Genomic DNA, 23875 nt, shown 5'->3' on the forward strand with positions numbered 1-23875 from the left:
TGCGGTCGGATTAGAAACCTCTGGCCTATCATTATCCTTTCAGTGTGTGGCAGTGGTGAGGAACACAAACATCCACAAAGACTGCTTATTAAGGGTTTCAGCCCACAAGGAGGTCATGTTAAAGACTAACATTTCATGGTGCTTCAATGAACCATTCACTTCAGTTAACGGGCTGCACACGTCAAATTTTTAATCTGTAACTCGAACTGATTTGTAAAAGAAAAGAAGCTCTCCTTCTATAGAAAGCTCAGAATTACTCTTACCTGCCCAATGGGAAATGTACATTTATTCTGGCAACTATGTTGTTTGCATTAAACATAATCTGCATGTATCTGATAGCTATAGATTTACTGGGTTTTGCGTGTAAAACATCTGAAATAAGAACTGTTTATGTGGCCACCAACCTGGTCATATCGTTTTTACTGTATAAGCAGACAAAGACATGTTTGAGAAACGGTTTCCCACATTTGTAGCGCCATCTAAGACCCCTTTCACACAAGCAACGCAATTAGGTTCACCTGTCAGTTTTTCAGACGGACCTCATCGTCCATTTACATCAAAATGTCTCTAAATCAATCCAGGTCTCGAAAAGAAAATGGGAAAAGTTTATGTTCTTTTCCATTTTTTTTTGGATCTACACGTGATTAATTAGAGGTAAGTGCCCCTGACGACGTCAATTGATGACGAAACACGTAGGGTGGTGCTACGGCGTGTGACGTCATTGTGCTAGGTACTGCAGCCATCTTTTAGTTTGAAACATTGCGATATGCTGAATTTGCTTTGATATATATGAGTGTATGGAGTTTTTAACAAATGTGAGTGATAATTTTACTACCGACATAAGGCGGCTCTTTTCCCTTTTTTGATTTATATGTTGGGGATTGATCCTTTGTCTTGGTGGAGTGATTCTTTAACCTAGAAGTGTGCCTGCAACATTTAACAAGTACAAGAACATGGCGATCGGTTGTATAGATATGCTGCATGAGCATTTTTAACCATATTTGGTGGTCAACATCAGGTGGTAAGTGGCTGTGTTCGCTTGCTGAAGGAGTTCTTTTGACACCACTTCATGATCTATAAGCATACTTATGGTACCTTTGACTATATATTTAGGGACACTTTTTAAGGACTTGTTTGGAGGACTTTCCTTTTATCTGTATATATGGTTATGTTTAACTTTATTGAAAGCGCTGCACTTTATTTATACATATTCAGAGGTAAGACGATGCAAGACTGCTTAATCTGGTCACCCGTAGATCCAACAAGGGTCAAGAAAATGAACTGAAACACTTTTCGCAAAATATATACTGTGTTCTACTCTACTCCATTTGCCCGAAGTCGGTCTTGAACATGCTCAATAAGCCTTTTCTTACTAACAGGACAATTGGGAACCCCTAATAATGCCTGTGACCATTTACATATTCACAGCACAAAGGGATAAGGATTGTGTTGATCTCCAGCTTGGCACACACACACCCTGTACCTGGCCATACACTGTAGGAATTTTGGACAGTTCACCTTCAGTGGGTGGTCCTGTCGATCACCTTCTGCTCAACATCCCTTGACTGAAAAAGTGGAGGAGCTCTGCATAACTGGTGGACTTGCTCAGGGGCCCTATGCTTTTGGCATTGGATTTACCGGCTTCTACGTAACCTTTTCCAACAAGCCTTACGATAACCCATCAGAAGCTCTACTCAATCAAAAACCCAAAGGGATCTCCAAAACCCAGTTTGCCCTTATGACTCATATGCCTCGTTTCCACTGAGCAGATCGGTTCGGGTCAGTTCGGTACGGTACGCTATTTTGAGTGTTTAAAAAAAAAAAACTTTCTATGAAAGTGGTCCATACAACCAAACCAAACCGCACCATTCCTGGTCCTCCTTCAGATGTAGGGCCATAGGAAATGGTACGGTACGGTTAGGGCGGAGCTACTGGCGTCACATGATAGATTCCACTGATTGGCGGAGAGGAAAACGTTAATGCTCACGTCAAATGAAAGAGCAAAACAAACACCTCATTTGGTGTAAACCCTGCATGGTCCCTGGTGGCCCGACTTGCAGTGGAAACGCTCACCTGAATAGGCCGGACCATTCTAACCCTTCCAAACTGTATGGACCCGAACCGTTCCGCTCAGTGGAAATGAGGCAATATTCTCATGGCTGCTAAATAGGTCATAATAAAGGCCCCGTTAGCGCAATGTATCCCTGTTTGGGAGGTTACATGCTGATTCCATTGGACCATGATCAGTGAAAATTAACAGCACGTCTCCAAATTGCCAAGTCCAAATTTGGTAAAATTTGGGACCACTAGATCATGGCTTTCCTCTAAAACAAACTTTAATCCCCACCTATTGAACCTACAATGGTCTGTCTTAGAGCATCCAAAATAACTTACTGCCAAGTAAACAAACTAACACCCCCAACCTTCCTGCTCCCCCTAAACTAGAACTCTCTTCCTAGCCTCCCCATCCTCCATCAACCCCCTCACTTACCTTTCTTTTTACTGTACTCTTCTCTCCTTTTAGATACCAGAGCTACATATGCAATCACACAGGTCACCCGATACTAAAACTAACTTACTTCTTACATTTTCAACCTATCATCAGAACGGCTGATCTACGTACACTGATTTGTGTAATGATGATAGGTTGGAAACTCCCTGCTGTCCCACTGAATTTTGTTATGTATATTTTGTTCTATCTCTTTTTGAGACCCAATAAAAACTATTGAACATTGAAAATTGAAGGAGTAGGAAATTAGTTCATCCATGCTGTATAGCGTGGATGAAGGAATTCGTTCAAATTTTTTCTTTCAGCATGTAGGATGCAAAAAAAACAAAAACAAAGGCAGGGAGGTGACTTGGGAATTATGGGAATTTGTAAACCTGACAAGTAGAAGTGGAGTAATCTTCCTGGCTCTGCAGTGTGGCAGAGGTGTATAAATCACAAGAGTAGCTGAACAGATTTAGATCCCGCTGCAGCATTATTATTTAGCTGATAACATTTGATTATAGGTTAACCACTTGCCGACTGCCGCACGACTATTTACGGCGGCAGTCAGCCCCTCACAGGCAAAGTGACGTAGGGGTACGTCACTAGCCTGTGAGGCTCTAGGGGGCAGCGCGTGCCGCCGGAGGCGCGCTCCCGCCCACGCTTGTTCATGGACCCCCCCGCGCCACTCGCGATCGTCCGCTGTGAAGGGAGAAAGGCAGGCGGCTAATGTAAACAAAGCCGCCTGTCATTCTCCCCTGTGTAAGAACAGAGATCATACGATCCTGCTATGTAGGATCGTATTTCTCTGTTGTTACACAAACAGCCACATCCCTTCACAGTTAGAAGCACGCCCCTAGGGACACACTTAACCCCTCCTTCTCCAATAAAGTTAACCCCCTTCCCTGCCAGTGTCATTTTTACAGTAACAGTGCATATTTTTAGCACTGATTACTGTAGTAATGTCACTGGTACTCCCAAAAGTGTCAAAAATGTCAGTCAAGGGTCCGATCTGTCCGCCCCAATGTCGCAGTCCCGCAAAAAAAAAAAAAAAATGACAAAAAATCTTTCCCTTAGTTAGTAAACGCAATAACGTTTGCGCAAACCAATCAAAATACGCTTATTGCAATTTTTTTTTACCAAACATATGTAGCAGAAAACAAATTAGCCTAAAATGTTAAAAAAATTTGATTTTTACATTTTTTTGGGGGGGGAATTTCATATAAAAAAATTTGAAAAATATTGTTATTTTTGCAAAATTGTCGCTCTTTTTTTGTTTATAGCGAGTGATCAAAAAATCGCACAGGTGATCAAATACCACCAAAAGAAAGCTCTGTTTGTGGGGAAAAAAAGGACGTTCATTTGGGTACAGCATCGCATGACCGCGCAATTGTCCGTTAAAGTCACGCAGTGCCAAATCGCAAAATAGGCCCTGGTCAGGAAGGGGGTAAAATCTTTCGGGGGCTTAAGTGGTTAAGAGCCAAAATTCCCACGAGAGTCCCTCAAGAGGCAAGCAATGAAAAAAAAATCTGGGATCTGACACCCGGGCTTCCAACAAGGATAATTTAGGATGCATCTCTTCCAAAATAAACTGATCTAATTGTCAACCTATCCTTCTACTATCCTATATATGAGATAATTCTCTGCATGAGATCAGAAATTTAGTTGGGTAATACAAGACGGTTTTTTTCAAACACTTTCATGTTGCGCCCGTGTGAAAATCCCACAGATCATCCAGTCTAGAGAGAAGCCAATAAGAGCTGGAACATTGCTCCTAATCTAAATCTTTTCCATGTGAAAGACAGAGGATGAAAAGATCTATGTGTCTTCCAAGTCCTCCCCATAATTATGGACTAATATTAGAAGGGGACACATATGAGTGACATCTGGTGTGGTTAGAAGTGGTTAGTGATAAGACACATAGGCAGCATATAATGAGATGTTCCCCCCTTACGGATATGTCCCAATGAGGAAAGGAACTACAGAGAGGGGAAAAAAGTATTTGATCCCCTGCTGATTTTGTAAGTTTGCCCACTGACAAAGAAATGATCAGTCTGTAATTTTAATGGTCGGTTTATTTTAACAGTGAGAGACAGAATAACAAAAATATCCAGAAAAATGCATTTCAAAAAAGTTATCAAATAATTTGCATAACCACTTGCCGACTGCCTAACGTAGATCTACGGCGGCAGTCAGCCCCTCACAGGCAAAGCGACGTAGGTCTACGTCGCTAGCCTGTAAGGCTCTGGGGAGCGAGCGTGCGCCGCCGGAGGCGCGCTCCCGCTCGCTCACGGACCCCCCCCCCCGCGCGTGTGCCTGGCGGACCTGATGTCCGCCGGGCACTCACGATTGTCTATTAGAGCGGGAGAAAGGCAGGCGGCTAATGTAAACAAAACCGTCTGTCATTCTCCCTTGTGTAAGAATGAAGATCATACGGTTCTACTATGTAGGACCGTTGATCTTTGTTCTTACACAAGTAGCCACATCCAATCACAGTTAGAATCACGCCCCTAGGGACACACTTAACCCCTCCCTCTCAATGTCATTTTTACAGTAACAGTGCATATGTATAGCACTGATTACTGTAGTAATGTCACTGGTACCCCCAAAAGTGTCAAAAATGTCAGTCAAGGGTCCGATCTGTCCGCCGCAATGTCGCAGTCCCGCAAAAAAAAAAAAAAAAAAAAAATCACAGATCGCCGCTATTACTCGTTTAAAAAAAAAACAACAAAAATGATAAAAATCTTTCCCTTAGTTAGTAAACGCAATAACTTTTGGGCAAACCAATCAAAATACGCTTTTTTTTTTTACCAAACATAGGTAGCATAAAACAAATTGGCCAAAAATGTTAAAAAATTTTGATTTTTACATTTTTTTTGGTGAATTTCATATTAAAAAATGTGAAAAATATTGTTATTTTTGCAAAATTGACGCTCTTTTTTTGTTTATAGCGCATGATCAAAAAATCGCACAGGTGATCAAATACCACCAAAAGAAAGCTCTGTTTGTGGGAAAAAAAGGACGTGAAATTCCTTTAGGTACAGCATCGCACGACCGCGCAATTGTCCGTTAAAGCAACGCAGTGCCGAATCGCAAAATAGGCCCTGGTCAGGAAGGGGGTAAAATCTTCCGGGGCTTAAGTGGTTAATGAGTGAAATAGATATTTATTTAAAAAAAAAAATTGATGTCCTTTTTTTCCTACAAATAGAGCTTCCTTTTGGTGGTATTTGATCACCTCTGCGGTTTCTATTTTTTGAGCTATAAACAAAAAAAGAGCGACAATTTTGAAAAAAAATAAAAAATACTTTTTACTTTATGCTATAAAACATTCCCAATAAACAACAAAAATGTAAAAAAAAAATCGAATTTCTTCATCAATTTGGGCCAATATGTATTCTACTACATGTTTTTGGTATACAAAAATCCCACTGAGCGCATATTTATTCGTTTGCGCAAAAAGTTATAACATCTACAAACTTTGGGATATATTTATGGAAATTTAATTTTTTTTATTGTTTTTACTAGTAATGGCGGTGATCAGCAATTTTTAGCAGGGCTGCGACATTGTGGCGGACAAATCTAAGTGACGCTTTTTGGGGGCCAGTGACACCAATACAGTGATTAGTGCTAAATAATTTCACTGCCCATATAGTGAACTTGGTGTCGAGTTGTTCACTTTTTGGTCATCACAGAGGACAAGGGGCACTCTTTATATCTAGAGGAAAACAGATTTCATCTCCAAATGATCTGATTGGATCTCAGCAAATTGGATCATGCTTTGCTGGGGTTTTTTCGCCTTCCTCTGGATCAACTGCAGGTATCGGATTGTTATTTATTTATTTAATTTTTTTTGGTTGAGCCAGATTGAATTGTGTCTTTTTTTCAACCTGTTTAAGTATGTAAGTATGCAACTGTCACTGTACTAATGACACTGGCAGGCAGGGCCGTCTTTCCGAATGGGCACGCCCGGAGGGTGCCCGGGGGCCCCACTTGCCAAGGGGCTCCACACACAGGGTGCCAATGATCTGTCCCCCCCCCAGGCCAGATTAGTTTACCCCCCCCCCCGAGACCAGTTTGTCCCCCGGGAACGGGTCCCGGCTGCTTTGCTGTGGCTCTGAGTCTCCGCTGCACTGGTTGCTAGGAAGGCCAGCCGACTGGCATCTAGCAACCAGTGACGTCCTGAGGAGAGGGGACCCAGCATGCACAGCAGAAGAAGATCCTCCTCGGCTAGTCCTTCTCCGCCCCTAGAATGGCTCCACCCACCTCCTCCCTTCATGTGCTGTGCCGCTGTGGAAGGTAATCAGACTGCTGCAGGCTGCTTGATTTTTCTCTCTCCCTCTCTCTCCATCCTCTGTGTACCATTCTCTGTGTGCCATCCTCTGTGTGCCATGTACATCCTCTGTGTGCCATCCTCTGTGTGCCATGTACATCCTCTGTGTGCCATCCTCTGTGTGCCATGTACATCCTCTGTGTGCCATCCTCGGTGTGCCATGTACATCCTCTGTGTGCCATCCTCGGTGTGCCATCCTATGTGTGCCATGTACATCCTCTGTGTGCCACCCTCTGTGTGCCATGTACATCCTATGTGTGCCATCCTCTGTGTGCCATGTACATCCTATGTGTGCCATCTTCTGTGTGCCATGTACATCCTATGTGTGCCATCCTCTGTGTGCCATGTACATCCTCTGTGTGCCACCCTCTGTGTGCCATGTACATCCTATGTGTGCCATCCTCTGTGTGCCATGTACATCCTATGTGTGCCATCTTCTGTGTGCCATGTACATCCTATGTGTGCCATCCTCTGTGTGCCATGTACATCCTCTGTGTGCCATCCTCTGTGTGCCATGTACATCCTCTGTGTGCCATGTACATCCTCTATGTGCATCGTTTGTGTGCCATGTACATCCTCTGTGTGCCACCCTCTGTGTGCCATGTACATCCTATGTGTGCCATCCTCTGGGTGCCATGTACATCCTCTGTGTGCCATGTACATCCTCTATGTGCATCCTTTGTGTGCCATGTACATCCTCTGTGTGCCACCCTCTGTGTGCCATGTACATCCTATGTGTGCCATCTTCTGTGTGCCATGTACATCCTATGTGTGCCATCCTCTGTGTGCCATGTACATCCTCTGTGTGCCATCCTCTGTGTGCCATGTACATCCTCTGTGTGCCATGTACATCCTCTGTGTGCCATGTACATCCTCTATGTGCATCCTTTGTGTGCCATGTACATCCTCTGTGTGCCACCCTCTGTGTGCCATGTACATCCTATGTGTGCCATCTTCTGTGTGCCATGTACATCCTATGTGTGCCATCCTCTGTGTGCCATGTACATCCTCTGTGTGCCATCCTCTGTGTGCCATGTACATCCTCTGTGTGCCATGTACATCCTCTGTGTGCCATGTACATCCTCTATGTGCATCCTTTGTGTGCCATGTACATCCTCTGTGTGCCACCCTCTGTGTGCCATGTACATCCTCTGTGTGACATCCTCTGTGTGCCATGTACATCCTCTGTGTGCCATCCTCTGGGTGCCATTTACATCCTCTGTGTGCCATGTATATCCTCTGTGTGCCATGTATACCTTCTGTGTGCCATCCTCTGGGTGCCATGTACATCCTATGTGTGAGACATCCTCTATGTGCCATGTACATCCTCTTCTCTTGTTTTTTTAATGTCTCTATGCATGTTTAGATGAGTATATTACAGAACTGCCAATGAAGAAGAATTTTACACAAGCATGCTTCACTTATCCTGCACCTGAAGCACCAGTCCGGAACAAAACCAATCCACCAATGGATGGACAACCATCCAGCCAATGAAATAATAAAGCACTGACAACCACTGATGTTAGTATAACCTCTCCCGAGAATTTAAGCAGTTCAGCAGTTCCTCATCCAAACTGAGGTTATAACTCATGGATGAACATAGCAGAGAAGAGAGCCATGGAAAACGTGCAAACTGTAAATTGTTTTGGAGGGGAAAAAAGGAAAAAGAAAAAGCATGACAGTATTATCACTGCTCTCAATAACAGGAAAGCAGAAATGCTGTTACAACAAAAAAGGTCTGTATTTGGATCAATAAGCATGATTTCCTCCCTGTCCGGTCCTCCCCAGCCGGCAGGATTTCCCCATTCTCAACAACAGATAACAACGCAGGCCGCAGAGATTATCAAAAGGGAGCTCAGGAAGGAAGCCTGGGACCTGGCAACCAAACAGGTACCTACAGGACTTTGATCGATGCCATGGCTTGGTCTACTGCCCAGGGATGCACACGGGAGGGAAATACACACTTTATGATTGAGGAAACTAGGAAAAGCCTAAAACGCTGGGAACTTTCATACTCAAACTTTATTAAAGGGTCAGTCCACTACAATTGTAGACATAGGTTTCAGGAGGTTAAGCATCTGACTGTTTCTTCTACCTCCTGGACACTCTGTTGGTGAGATATTCGTATTGTGTTCGCTGGGGTCTGCACACCCTTTGTTCCCATTGTAAGGGGTCCCCACTCTTCTTGTTAAATTTACGATTTTATATTATGAATAATATATCAATAGGAGATGAAACAAAAAGTTGGGGAAACATTTCCAGGAGTCAAGAATTATGGCAGGGAGATCTAACAGCGGGAGTAACAAGGACACACGAGGTTCCAGGGGCTGACTCAGCTCACCAAGACACGCCTATAAATATGGTAACATTTGGGCGGATAAGCCCTTTAAACCTTGTACCCCCTTATAAAAGCTGAAATTCCCCAAGTATCACTTGGTATGGATTAGGTCAAATCAAGCACCCTTTGACTTCAGTACATATACTACCAGCACTACTTAGACCCCATTCACACTGGGGCGACCTGTCAGGCGACCAGGTCGCCGTAGGTCGCCTGCCATAGAGAAGCTGTGGACCCGTTCTAATAGGAGCGACACAAGTCGCTCCGACTTAGAAAAAGGGTCCGGAGCTTCTTTGGGGCGACCCGGAGCGACCTGCATTGACTTCAATGATATGAAGTCCATGCCGGCCGCTCTGAGGTCGCGGTGCGAGCTGCGCGCCGCGACCTATGAGGTCACCCCGGAGTGTAACGTCGCCCCAGTGTGAACGGGGTCTAACTGTGCAGACTTTTATTTGGTTGACCAATTCCTTATATCTTTGAAGAAAAACGATATTAAATATTTAGTAGGTGAATAGTTTGAGTTATTGCAGGATTTGCCTTTAGGCTCGGTTCACACTAGTCCGACTACAAAGTCGTGTGACTTTTAGTGCAACTCTGGAATCCGACTTTGATGTGACTTTAAAAAAGTGCAAAAATAGAAGAAGAGGGGGAAGAGGTCATGAAGAAGATCTGACTCTACATACTTAACCACTTTCTGTCTGCTCACATTGGTGCTACTGCAGCAATGTGGCTCGTTATCGTCCAGCGACGTAGACCTACGTCGATGGACTCCTCCCCTTGTGGGCGGCGCGCGCGCCGCCGGAGGCTCGCTCCCGCTGTGTTCAGTCACAGCGGGAGTCGGGCCCGGGGAGGAGCAGCCGCGATCGCCGCTGCTCTTCCCTGATTGTCGGTGAATCGAGTGTGGAGATCCGCCCGCTTGTGTAAACAGAGCGGGCGGATCTCCTAAGTGACAGACAGTGACAGATTGCAGGGCTCAGCATAACTGAACCTGCGATCTGTCCCTGTGTCACTCAGTCACCTCCCCCCACACACATCAGTAAGCACCAGGCATACATTAACCCCTCCCTCTCCAATAAAATTAACCCCTTCCCTGCCAGTGTCATTTTTACAGTAACAGTGCATATGTATAGCACTGATTACTGCAGTAATGTCACTGGTACCCCCAAAAGTGTCAAAAATGTCAGTCAGGGGTCCGATCTGTCCGCCGTAATGTCGCAGTCCCGCAAAAAAAAAAATTGCAGATCGCCGCCATTACTCGTTAAAAAAAAAACCACCAAAAATGACAGAAATCTTTCCCTTAGTTAGTAAACGCAATAACTTTTGCGCAAACCAATCAAAATACACTTTTTGCAATTTTTTTTTTACCAAACATATGTAGCAGAAAACAAATTGGCCAAAAATGTTAAAAAAATTTAGATTTTTACATTTTTTTGGGGGAATTTCATATAAAAAAAATGTGAAAAATATTGTTATTTTTGCAAAATTGACGATCAAAAAAAATCGCACAGGTGATCAAATACCACCAAAAGAAAGCTCTGTTTGTGGGGAAAAAAAGGACGTCAAATTCGTTTAGGTACAGCGTCGCACGACCGCGCAATTGTCCGTTAAAGTAACGCAGTGCCGAATCGCAAAATAGGCTCTGGTCAGGAAGGGGGTAAAATCTTCCGGGGCTTAAGTGGTTAAAATACACCTATGATAAAAATTATAGACTCTTAATTTCTTTGTAAGTAGGCAAACTTACAAAATCTGCCGGGCGATCAAATTCATATTTTCCCTACTATAGAGAACAGAGAGTAAATACCAAAAAATGTATGGCGTCCTGTCAATATCTCTCCAAATAACCTAAAAATAAGCTCAGGAAACGAGTGATGGAAGACAACCCTCCCTTTCCTTTGCAGATAAATGTCGTCTATAAACACACAGGTCGTAGATGTTGTCATACTACCATCTTCCTGATTGTAGACAATAATGGAGATAGGACGGTGAAATATGGGGTTACCGTGGTAAGAGTTCAACATTTCCAGTGATAAGAAGCAGCCAAGGCTAAACATTTCACCTGGGGTGTAAACCAGGAGGCCATAACACTTCTTTTAAATTCCAATAATTGATTTTTTTAAATAAAAGTTACTAGTTCTATAACAAGTCTTGAATTGTGATTTACTATCTATTTAATGAAAGATATAAAATTTACCATAGAAGGTTTTTTTTTTGCCTAAGTGCCTTTTTGCTTTTTGCAGAGTTTCCTCTTCCGACAACAAAATGGCCAAGAGACTGGCCTATGGTTCGGTTTTCGGACTTTCTTATTGACAGCTGGACAACTGTCATTAGGTCAGAACTGGATATCCCACAGATGTCGCATACAGCCTCCCATTCGTTCCTAATTCCTAGTTAAGCCTCCAGTTCTAAATTTCTAGATTGGTTATCAGTTTAGAAACAATATGTCTGCTGGACAGTGGCGGTCCGTCCATTGGGGCCCCCCCATCCATGCATCTGGCCCCCTAATCTACATGCAGGGTGCCAGATGCATGGATTCCAAAGGTTTTTTTTGTTTTTTGAAGCACGTGATTAGAGCCAGAGGCTCCAATATGCTTCAATAAAGGATGGGCTTGGGGTGCAGAGCACTACACCCTGAGCCCACCCAGTTGTGTGACAATAGCGAAAGAATATTCGCTATTATCACACTGTTTCTCCTCCTAGCCAATCAGGAAGCGGGTCCTGAGACCCCTTTCCCGATTGGATGAAAAGAGAAGCGATTTTACTGGCCAGGAAGAGGGAGGAGATGCATGGCCGGAGGACAATCAGAGCCACTCAGCCATCCGGAAAGGGGGAGATAAGAATGCTGGCTGTCTGACCGTCCGTCCCGCGGGAGGTGGATTTGCCTGGCGGCTGACGGGGGAGGTGGATTTGCCTGCCGTCTGACTGGCTGGCCGTCCCGGAGGGGGGGTTGTTGTGTTGGTGGATTTGCCTGCCGGCCGTCCCGCACGGGGTGTGGGTTTTATCTCTCCCCCCCCCCCCCCCCAAATTATCATGCACCAGCCACCACTGCTGCTGGACCAAATATATCAGAACCATCTTCCTTCTTCCTTTTTTCCAAGCTCCATGGTGTAGTGTGCACACCTGAAACTAACACCAAAGTGCACAGGGTGTACATCCAAGTATTAGGTGGGGAAGAATCTGATCATAGGGCCACCTGTCCTCTCCATCCTCCCAAGACTTTCAGGGTAAGTCCAAAGACCTAGACCCTTACTAGTCGGGAGAGAGTTAAAGCGCATTGTTCTGTGCAAAAGAGGAATGGGATAAAGGAAAAGTGATTACTTATTTTCCCTCCTAGTAAAGTCACCTTTTCCCAGTGGCAAATTACACTCTTCTGCCCAACATAAACAAACTTCTTTCACGTTGCCATTACCTGATGGAGCTTGAGAGGTTCTGCAAAGAAGAATGGGAGAAACTGCACAAAACTAGGTGTGCCAAGCTTGTAGCATAATACTCAGAAAGACTTGAGGCTGTAATTGGTGCCAAAGGTGCTTCAACAAAGTACAGAGAAAAGGTTGTGATACTTATGTATATGGGATTATTTTATTTTTAATAAATTTGCAGATATCAAACAAACTTCTTTCACCTTGTTATTATGGGGGATTGTTTGTAGAATTATGAGAAAAATAATGAATTGAATCCATTTTGGAATAAGGATGTAACATAACAAAAAGTGGAAAAACTGAAGCACTGTGAATACTTTCCGAATGCACTGTATTTTAATATTGACAGGGGTGCTTACAATGATCCGCTTTTATTCATGTATGTAAAACCTTTATCCAAAAAGGCACAAAAACTTTCTGTAACAGCTTAAAAAGTGTTAGATGGAGTTCGGCTTTAATTGGTTGGTCACTTATGTAAAGCCCAGCTATATCGAGTAGTCCAGTGATGGCGAACCTTGGCACCCCAAATGTTTTGGAACTACATTTCCATGAAGCTCAACTTCACTGCAGAGTGCATAAGCATCATGGGAAATGTAGTTACAAAACATCTGGGGTGCCAAGGTTCACCATCACTGTAACTAGTCCATCTAACAATACCATCTTCAGACAGTGCTGCTGTCCAAGGGTGACTCCATTGCTTCTACATAGATAGAGGAGCCACCCTAAGGCCCTGTTCACAGCTGAGCATTTTTCATCTCGTAAAACGCTCATCTCTAAAGTCTCAGAAATCCCATTAGTTTCAATGGCTCCTGTTCACATCTGGGCGTTTTGTCACCTGAAGCAAAACGCCTGAAGCTCAAAAAATTACATGAGCTTCTTTTTTGGCTGATTACAGGCGTTTTTGTTAGATGTCAATGCCTGCCTCCAAACACTGCAAAAAATGCCTGAAAACGCTCAAAAAACGCCTGAAAATGATACGCTCAGGTGTGAATGGAGCCCGAGACGGGAAGTGTGTAATTGGCTGGATCACCAGGTGAAAATTAACAAAAAAAATCTACAAAAAAAAAAAAACGAATGCAGCCGCCACCTTAAGAACCGGTAAGCTGCAATATGTTAAATTTTTGTTTTTGGGTTTGACGCCGCTTTATGGAAGGAAAGAAATAAAAAACAAAAGAACAGAGGAAAGAAGGGAGGGAAGATGAGAAGATTGGAAAGCAGGAAAAGAAATGAAAAAGAAGGGATGGGAATATTGAAGGTAGAGATGATTGAGGAAAAAGAAATGGATGGGAGGAAAAGAACGAAGAAGAAATGGATGGGAGGAAAGGAACGAAGAAGAAATGGATGGGAGGAAAGGAACGAAGAAGAAATGGATGGGAGGAAAGGAACGAAGAAGAAATGGACGGGAGGAAAAGAACGAAGAAGAAATGGATGGGAGGAAAGGAACAAAGAAGAAATGGATGGGAGGAAAAGAACGAAGAAGAAATGGATGGGAGGAAAGGAACGAAGAGATGAAGGGTGGGAAGGAAGGCATGAAAGAACAAAAAGGAGAGAAGAAGGGAAGGTAGGAAGTAAGGAAAGGAAAAGAATAAATGAAAGGAAGGGAGAACAGGGAACAGTGGAGGGCTTGGAATACGAATCCAAACTCAAGCTCCTACCTGCTTCTCGTTGACGGACTCTGCAGATTTTGTGATTCCATCAAGACATTTGCCGATGATTGGGATGACTTGGCGGTCTATTTCGGAATACATTTTCAGTGATTCCCCCAGCCGTGCTATCCTCTTTTCCTCCATATCTTGCAGTTTCTAAAGAATATTGCAGACAGTAAGAATAGTGTACTGCTTGTCCAATCACACCAGGGTCAGGTAAAGAGAAATAAATATCTTTTCCCAAACACACACTTTACAAATCAAGTGATGAACCTACATTTGTTGTGTGTGCTTCTGCCCTTGTAAAGGTATTAATAAATTGCCTGGTGATACCGGTATGTACCTGTGCTGGTCTTCAGATAAGTTCCTTCGTAACTTGTTTTTTTTTTTTTTTTCTTAATTCATGAAAGTTTTTTTTTTTAAATTGTGTTTGAAAAATTGCTGCGCAAATACTGTATGACATAAAAAATGTCAACTACTTCAATTTTATTCTCTAGGGCCTCTGCTAAAAAATATTAATACCGTATATGCCTGTGTATAAGACGACAGGGTGTATGAGATGACCCCCTAATTTTCCAGTTAGAAAATAGATTTTGGGCTATAAGCCTACCCCCCTACCTAAGGATGCACCAAAAGGAAAATTCTGGCCCAAAACGGAAACCGAAAATTCAGGATGCCCTTGGCCGAAAACCGAAACCGAAAATGACTTTTTTCCCCCAAATGATTTTAAAATAGTTTTTTCTATCATTTCTATCTATTTTCTAACATATCATAGGTGCGGAGGAGGACGAGGAAGATCCTCCTCCGCTCTGCATGCTGAGTCCTCTTCTCAGCCTCTCTTTCCTCTCTGGACTGTGACGTCACTGGTTGCTAGACGCCAGGCGGCTGGCGATTCTAGCAACCAGTCTAGCACAGGGCGGGCGAGGAGGTACAAACGGCGGGTCTCGGGAGCTGGCCGCAGCCAATCACACACCATATAAATTAAAGTGAAAGCTGATGCTGCGACGGCCATTATTTTTCGACATATATGACCCGTTTTTCCCCGAAATGGGATAAGTCCATCTTCGGCTGAAAACTTTGGTTGCCGAAATTTCGGTGCACCACTTCCCCTACCCCATGATGGGGTCTTGTCTAGCAGCCATTTACACCCACCAATCAGGCAGGAGTATAAAATGTAAACCTTGCCATGCATTTTTTGCACCTCCCTTTCTTTCCTGTGTCATTGCATTTTATTACACATAACTTAATTTCTGAACTTGTTTGCTTTTTGAGCATGTATGGGTTTGGTACCAACATGTGCTGAAAATTTCATGTCAATAGTACCTTTAGAAATATATTAACCTAGAAAAATGGTGACATGTTCAATACTTTTTTTTACCCGCTGTATAAGACATCTTAGTGTAACAGGTCTGCTATTAAGTGACAAGCCTATACCCCACCTGGAAGATGGATGGCATGTGTGTGTGATAGTGCTCATTCTGCTCGCGGTTAAACTTCTGTAACACTGAAGAATAATCCCCTTTACTGTCGTCTGCCATCTGATGACGGATCTGAGCTTGCTGTCGTGCCTGCATGAAAAAAAAAAGAAAAAAGAAAAAGTGGATTAGACAGATTCAACGGTCATTCTAGTAACATAATATATCAATATATCATCCTTGTCTTTTGGCCTTTTGTACTGTAGTTAAATGGAAGGGACCAAACATTTACTTTGGAGCTATATTAAGGCACACAAAGGACACTTCTAGATACAATCGACCCTGAACAGAATCAGAATCCAGAGCCAAGGTGAAGACAGAGTCGGAGAAGAACTTTTCTTCAGGAAGAGGGGGGCCCTGGTTTCTAATTTTTTTTTTGCCAGTAGAAAATTATATATTTTAAAGTGCACTTATCCTCTAAAGCAGCCTTTTCCAACCAGGGTGCCCTGGCACCCTGGGGTGCCTTGAGGTCTTTTTTTGGGGGTGTCTTGGCAAAATGCCTTAAAAATTGGCAAAAAAATTGTATACAAACCGGAAGGTGGATGAAGCCTTCCTTCTAGGTACACAAAGGCACAAGTTTTCATTGTGCACCATTAGGACCTTCTACCTGCCGACCTCCTAACGACCAATGACATCAACAGTTGATAGGAGGATGTGAGATGGCTGCATAGAATCCTTGTTTGACCCTCCCCTGCCTCTCTCTATCAATTTTTGGGGTCACATTAGCTGAGTGAAGAAAAACGGATACCAGTCAGTACTAGTTTGCAAAAGTGTATTTGCTTTGGAAGAATAAATCACCTCTAACGTTGGGTGTCCTATGTGTGTGGATGTTGCTGCATTGTGTAAAACTATTAGAATAGTTTTTACGTTATAGAATGGGGTGCTCCCAGATTGTCCATAATTTTAAAGGGTGCCTCAAGACTGTTCATAATTTTGGAGGGTGCCTTGAGATCGTCCATTGTTTTAAAGGGTGCCTCAAGGCTATTCATAATTTTGGAGGGTGCGTTGAAATTGTCCATTATTTAAAGGGTGCCTCAAGGCTGTTCATAATTTTGGAGAGTGCCTTGAGAATTTCCATTATTGAAAGGGTGCCTCAAGGCTGTTCATAATTTTGGACAGTGCCTTGAGATTGCCCATTATTTAAAGGGTGCCTCAAGGTTGTTCATAATTTTGGAGGGTGCCTTGAGATTGCCCATTATTGAAAGGGTGCCTCAAGGCTGTTCATAATTTTGGACAGTGCCTTGAGATTGCCCATTATTTAAAGGGTGCCTCAAGGTTGTTCATAATTTTGGAGGGTGCCTTGAGATTGTGCATTATTTAAAGGGTGCCTCAAGGTTGTTCATAATTTTGGATAGTGCCTTGAGATTGCCCATTATTTAAAGGGTGCCTCAAGGTTGTTCATAATTTTGGAGGGTGACTTGAGATTGCCCATTATTTAAAGGGTGCCTCAAGGTTGTTCATAATTTTGGAGGGTGCCTTGAGATTGTCCATTATTTAAAGGGTGCCTCAAGGTTGTTCATAATTTTGGAGAGTGCCTTTAGATTGCCCATTATTTAAAGGGTGCCTCAAGGTTGTTCATAATTTTGGAGGACGCCTTGAGATTGCCCATTATTGAAAGGGTGCCTCAAGTTGTTCTTAATTTTGGAGGGTGCCTTGAGATTGCCCATTATTGAAAGGGTGCCTCAAGGCTGTTCATAATTTTGGAGAGTGCCTTAAGATTGTCCATTATTGAAAGGGTGCCTCAAGGCTGTTCATAATTTTGGAGGGTGCCTTGAGATCGTCCATTGTTTTAAAGGGTGCCTCGAGGCTGTTCATAATTTTGGAGGGTGCGTTGAAATTGTCCATTATTGAAAGGGTGCCTCAAGGCTGTTCATAATTTTGGAGAGTGCCTTGAGATTGCCCATTATTTAAAGGGTGCCTCAAGGTTGTTCTTAATTTTGGAGGGTGCCTTGAGATTGCCCATTATTGAAAGGGCGCCTCAAGGCTGTTCATAATTTTGGAGAGTGCCTTGAGATTGTCCATTATTGTAAGGGTGCCTCAAGGATGTTCATAATTTTGGAGGACGCCTTGAGATTGCCCATTATTGAAAGGGTGCCTCAAGTTGTTCTTAATTTTGGAGGGTGCCTTGAGATTGCCCATTATTGAAAGGGCGCCTCAAGGCTGTTCATAATTTTGGAGAGTGCCTTAAGATTGTCCATTATTGAAAGGGTGCCTCAAGGCTGTTCATAATTTTGGAGGGTGCCTTGAGATCGTCCATTGTTTTAAAGGGTGCCTCAAGGCTATTCATAATTTTGGAGGGTGCGTTGAAATTGTCCATTATTGAAAGGGTGCCTCAAGGCTGTTCATAATTTTGGAGAGTGCCTTGAGATTGCCCATTATTGAAAGGGTGCCTCAAGGATGTTCATAATTTTGGAGGGTGCCTTAAGATTGTCCATTATTTAAAGGGTGCCTCAAGGTTGTTCATAATTTTGGAGGGTGCCTTGAGATTGTCCATTATTTAAAGGGTGCCTCAAGGCTGTTCATAATTTTGGAGAGAACTCCTGCCAATAACACCAATGATGGGGTATAATTCCTGCCACTGACAACAATGTTGGGGTATACTTCCTGCCACTGACATCAACGAGGGGGTATCATTCCTGCCACGGACACCAATGAGGGGGTATAATTCCTGCCACTGACAAACAACGATGGGGTAGAATTCCTGCCACTGACACCAATGAGGGGGTATAATTCCTGCCACTGACAAACAACGATGGGGTATAATTCCTGCCACTGACAACAATGGGGTATAATTCCTGTCACTGACACCATTAAGGGGGTATAATTCCTGCCACTGACAACAACAAGGGGGTATAATTCCTGCCACTGACAACAACAAGGGGGTATAATTCCTGCCACTGACAACATATGTTGGATAAAATCAGTTGTTCTCATTGTATGCTGTGAATGAGCCGTAAAGGGAAAGCTTTGAGTAAATTCAGTGACAGGGTAAGTATGGTTTGTTCTCAGGCCAGGTTCACGAAGCAGGGGATCCAGTGCGTTCCTGATCTCCATTTCAGGTGAAAATTTTTGCCCGAATTTGGACCTGAAACAGAGCCAAAGACGCACAGGACCCTTTTCCAGTGCAAACCGCGGCCGTCCCAGAGCTGTGTGAACCGTCTCTATTAAGAGCCGGTCACACTCTCCAGTCATGCAAATTGCATGCGGGGAAACCCCCATCCAATTCACATAAGTGTGAGCCCAGCTTCCGTGAGTATATATCCGAAGTTGTTACTGCAGTATTTATCTTAATGTAAGTGACGTGACATCCACAATAGATGTCATACTATACTAAGTGTAGAAATTTGTAGAAACAACCACTAGAGGGAGCTCTGCACTAGACATAGCTTTATACAAACTCCCTGTGTTTCTATTGAAATAAGATATTAGCCACACATGGTGAGCATTGTTTTTAGTGAGTTAGCTGACTCTGACATGCATTGTGAGAAGAAGCAGTAAATCACTATTATTGTGTGGCACTGCAAAGCAAAAAGCATGGATGCAAGGAATAAATATGGTTACTCCCATTTAAATATACAGTTACACACCATTTATATAATAAAAGATTATTTGGAAAATGAACACACATTGATAAAATGAATTACATCAAGCTGATCCATTGTATGCATATATCTGAAAAAAATTAGCAAGGACTAAAATTTTCTCTTTAAACAAGGCTACAGCATCCATAATCCAGGCCCACCCGCTCTGGTTTGGCCGTGTTGATCTTGCTTGACTTTCTGCTAAGTCGCCGTGTCCCCAGCTCTCTGTTTGGGGAGACGTGGGGACTACACTGTTAGTAAGGGGATGGCTGTCCGGGGACTGAACTACACTATCCTACCAAAAGTATTGGGACGCCTGCCTTTACACGTACATGAGCTTTAATGTCATCCCTGTCTTGGTCTGTAGGGTTCAATATTGAGTTGGCCCACCCTTTACAGCTATAACAGCTTCAACTCTTCTGGGAAGGCTGTCCACAAGGTTTAGGAGTGTGTCTATGGGAATGTTTGACCATTCTTCCAGAAGTGCATTTGTGAGGTCAGGCACTGATTTTGGACGACAAGGCCTGGCTCACAGTCTCCACTCTAATTCATCCTAAAGGTGTTCTATCAGGTTGAGGTCAGGACTCTGTGCAGGCCAGTCAAGTTCCTCCACCCCAAATTTGTTCATCCATGTCTTTATGGACCTTGCTTTGTGCACTGATCCAAATCATTTGGCGGAGGGGGGATTATGGTGTGGGGTTGTTTTTCAGGGGTTGGGCTTGGCCCCTTAGTTCCAGTGAAGGGAACTCTTAAGGCGTCATCATACCAAGACATTTTGGACAATTTCATGCTCCCAACTTTGTGGGAACAGTTTGGGGTTGGCCCTTCCTGTTCCAACATGATGGCGCACCAGTGCACCATGTAAGGTCCATAAAGACATTGATGACCGAGTTTGGGGTGGAGGAACTTGACTGGCCTGCACAGAGTTCTGACCTCAACCCGATAGAACACCTTTGGGATGAATTAGAATGCAGACTCCAAGCCAGGCATTCGCTCCAACATCAGTGACTGACCTCACAAATGTGCTTCTGGAAGAATGGTCAAACATTCCCATAGACACACTCCTAAACCTTGTGGACAGCCTTCCCAGAAGAGTTGAAGCTGTTATAGTTGCAAAGGGTGGGCCAACTCAATATTGAATCCTACGAACTAAGACTGGGATGCCATTAAAGTTCATGTGCGTGTAAAGGCAGGTGTCCCAATACTTTTGGTAAGATAGTGTAGTTCAGTCCCCGGACACCCATCCCCTTACTACCAATGTGGTCCCCATGTCTCCCCAAACAGAGAGCTGGGGACACCGCGACTTAGCAGAAAGTCAAGCAAGATCATCACGGCCAAAGCAGGAGGAGCGGGTGGGCCTGGATTATGGATGCTGTAATCTTGTTAAAGTGGAAATTTTAGTCCTTGCAACATTTTTTACTTTTGGTAATATAGTGTATGTGGTATCCACATTTTGGGTTGGAGAAGATATGGAGGCTGCCATGCATACCTCTCCTACTAAACTGACTTGATCTCTGTCATACTGATCCCCAGGGTTTGATAGATTCTAAAGCCTCGTACACACGCGTCGAAAATTGGCAGGGAATTTTCGTCCGACGACCCATCTGCCAATTTTCGGCTTGTTAGTATGATGCTTCTGAACAAACAAACAAACAAAAATCTGGTGTGCAGGCTATAAAATGTTTGTCCGACGCAGTGGCGTAGCGTGGGTTGTCAGCACCCGGGGCAAGGCAAATAATTTGCGCCCCCTAACCCATGGGATTTTAGCACTCAAGTCTCTTCCACTAGATTAGTTAAAGAAACCCTTACCCCCTAAGCACATGTATTGTTTGTTATGAAAATACTGATGTAATTAAAATAAAATGCATCTAAATACAAGTTTGAATGACCAGCGTGCCCCCTTTCAATGCAGAGTGACCAGTGCCGTGCCCCCTTTCAATGCAGAATGACCAACGTACCCCCTTTCAATGCAGAATGACCAGCGTGCCCCCTTTCAATGCAGACTGACCAGCATGCCCCCTTTCAATGCAGAATGACCAGCGAGCCCCCTTCCAATGCAGAGAGACCAGCGTGCCCCCATTCAATGCAGAATGACTAGCGAGCCCCCGTTCAATGCAGAATGACCAGTGAGCCCCGTTCAATGCAGAATGACCAGCGTGTCCCCTTTCAATGCAGAATTACCAGCGTGCCCCCTCTCAATGCAGAGAGATCATTGCAACGCCACCCCACCCTACACCAATGGATAGGTGAGGCACAGTCCAGCCCCGCCCCGCCCCGCCCCGCTCCGCCATTTTCAGCCATAGGGCGGCTTCGCTGGACATCTCCCAGCCTAAAGATGGAGGCAGCCGCAGACAGTGTGTGAATTGTGTATGTCAGAGTCAGACAGACAGAGTGACACTGCGGATGCGCCCCCCCCAGATGTTGCGCCCGGTGCGGCCGGCCCCCCCTGCACCCCCCACGCTACGCCACTGGTCCGACGTCAAAACACGGCCGATTTTCGTGCAGTCAGTACAGATTTCGACAGGGAAAAATCTAATGAGCAAGTCTGGGCATGCTCAGAGAAGAAAGAACACAAAGAAAGCAAACCAACACATGACATCACTTCTGAAGTAGAATTATGTCGGGCGAGAAAATTTGTGTGCAGTCTAGGCACATTCCAACCAACAAAACACAACTCTGGACAAAAGACGGACGATCGGTCGGCCGATAATCGTTGCGTGTGTACGGGGCTTAAGTCTCAGACTCAAAACTAGCATGCAGAGCATAAGTTCTGATATCGCTCCAGAGCATAGGTTCTGATTTTTTTGATTGGCATGCTTGTTCTAGGTCAACATCTCAAAGTAGTGAAGCCATAGACAACCAGGTACCTAGCATTTTCTGATTTCCTATTTTCTCTCAATATGGGTCCATTTTAAAGATCAAGAAAGTAAATTAGGGTAATTTTTTCAGGAAATGTTTTTACCTTTACTACTTCCCAGTTTGGGTCACCCTACCTTTGGTTCTCCTCTATAGCAACCTGTCTACTAAGAATGGTCCGGTCATCCATGAAGGCCACGTAGGCAGGTAAACAGGACTACTAATTGGACAGAGTTTGCTTCCTCGCTTACGCTGTGATCTTCACAAGCCCCATGCTGGGCTTGATCCATGACCTGAATACACAGACAATCGTTTCCAAACAACTAATCTGTGAAGCTGCAGTAGCGGATGGAACACTTTATTCATGGGAGATGGAAACTTGAAAGCCGTGCCAGAAAGTCTAAGGACTCTGCTAAACAGAGGTGGCCAAAACAATGTCTCATTGCTGAGATTAAAGAGAACCCTATTACTTTGCACAGAGCATATCGAGACGAAGAAGACGACTAGGGAAGGTAGCTGTAAGGGCTAAATAACTTCAGCTGGAAAAAACTGGACCAAAGCTTTATGCATGCAATTAGGTTTTATTCTTTAACAACTTCTGGACAGGAAGATTTTCCCCCTTAACCACTTAAGCCTGGAAGATTTTACCCCCTTCCTGACCAGGGCCTATTTTGCGATTCGGCACTGCGTGATTTTAACGGACAATTGCGCAGTCTTGCGACGCTGTACCTAAACGAATTTGACGTCCTTTTTTTCCCACAAACAGCTTTCTTTTGGTGGTATTTGATCACCTGTGCGATTTTTACTTTTTGCGCTATAAACAAAAAAAGAGAGACAATTATGAAAAAATAACACTATTTTTCAGATTTTTTTATATGAAATTCCCCAAAAAAATGTAAAAATTAAAATTTTTTAACATTTTAGGCCAATTTGTTTTCTGCTACATATGTTTGGTAAAAAAAAAATCGCAATCAGCGTATTTTGATTGGTTTGCGTTTACTAGCTAAGGGAAAGATTTTTGTCATTTTTTTTTTTTAAACGTAATGTAATGGCGGCGATCTGCAATTTTTTTTGCGGGACTGCGACATTGCGGCGGACAGATCGGACCCTTGACTGACATTTTTGACACTTTTGGGGGTACCAGTGACATTACTGCAGTAATCAGTGCTATACATATGCACTGTTACTGTAAAAATGACACTGGCAGGGAAGGGGTTAACTTTATTAGTAATCAAGGGGTTAAGTGTGTCCCTAGGGGCGTGATTCTAACTGTAAAAGGGCGTGGCTAGTGATGTAACCACAGAGACATATGATTCTACATCAGTTATGCAGTTACACCAGGGAGAATGACAGGCGGCTTTGTTTACATCAGCCGCCTGCCTTTCTCCCTCTGCACCGGGAGATCGCGAGTGACCGGCGGACATCGGGTCCACCGGTCACACGCGTGGACATGTCAGGGAACGAGCGCGGGCGGGAGCGCGCCTCCGGCGGCCCGCACTCGCCCCCTAGAGGCTCTCAGGCGAGCAACAAAGTACTACGTCACTTTGCCTATACGGGGCTGACTGCCGCAGTAAATATACTGTGGGAGGTCGGCAAGTGGTTAATGGTCAATTACGTGGTCGTGTGACGCTGCACCCAAATAAAACTGATGTCCTTTTTTTCCCACAAACAGAGCTTTCTTTTGGTGGCATTTGATCACCTCTGCGTTTTTTATTTTTTGCGCTATAAACAAAAAGAGCAAACAT

General features: G+C 43.9%; 1 protein-coding gene across 16 annotated transcripts in view; it reads right to left on the minus strand.

Annotated features, from left to right (window-relative positions):
• FNBP1 (formin binding protein 1) overlaps positions 1-23875 on the minus strand; it is a gene marked incomplete at its 3' end in the record, with an annotated part of 375759 nt that overhangs the window by 93150 nt on the left and 258734 nt on the right. For all 16 annotated transcript variants that reach the window (XM_082263065.1, XM_082263071.1, XM_082263068.1 and 13 more), the window contains exons 7-8: positions 15658-15786; positions 14228-14374 (exon numbers count right to left, since the gene is read on the minus strand). In XM_082263065.1, the coding sequence (XP_082119191.1) occupies positions 14228-14374; positions 15658-15786 (276 nt within the window). The remainder of the gene's footprint in view (positions 1-14227; positions 14375-15657; positions 15787-23875) is intronic.

The sequence above is a fragment of the Pelophylax lessonae genome, assembly GCF_965119305.1.
Source record: "Pelophylax lessonae genome assembly, chromosome: 7".
NCBI classification, from domain to species: domain Eukaryota; kingdom Metazoa; phylum Chordata; class Amphibia; order Anura; family Ranidae; genus Pelophylax; species Pelophylax lessonae.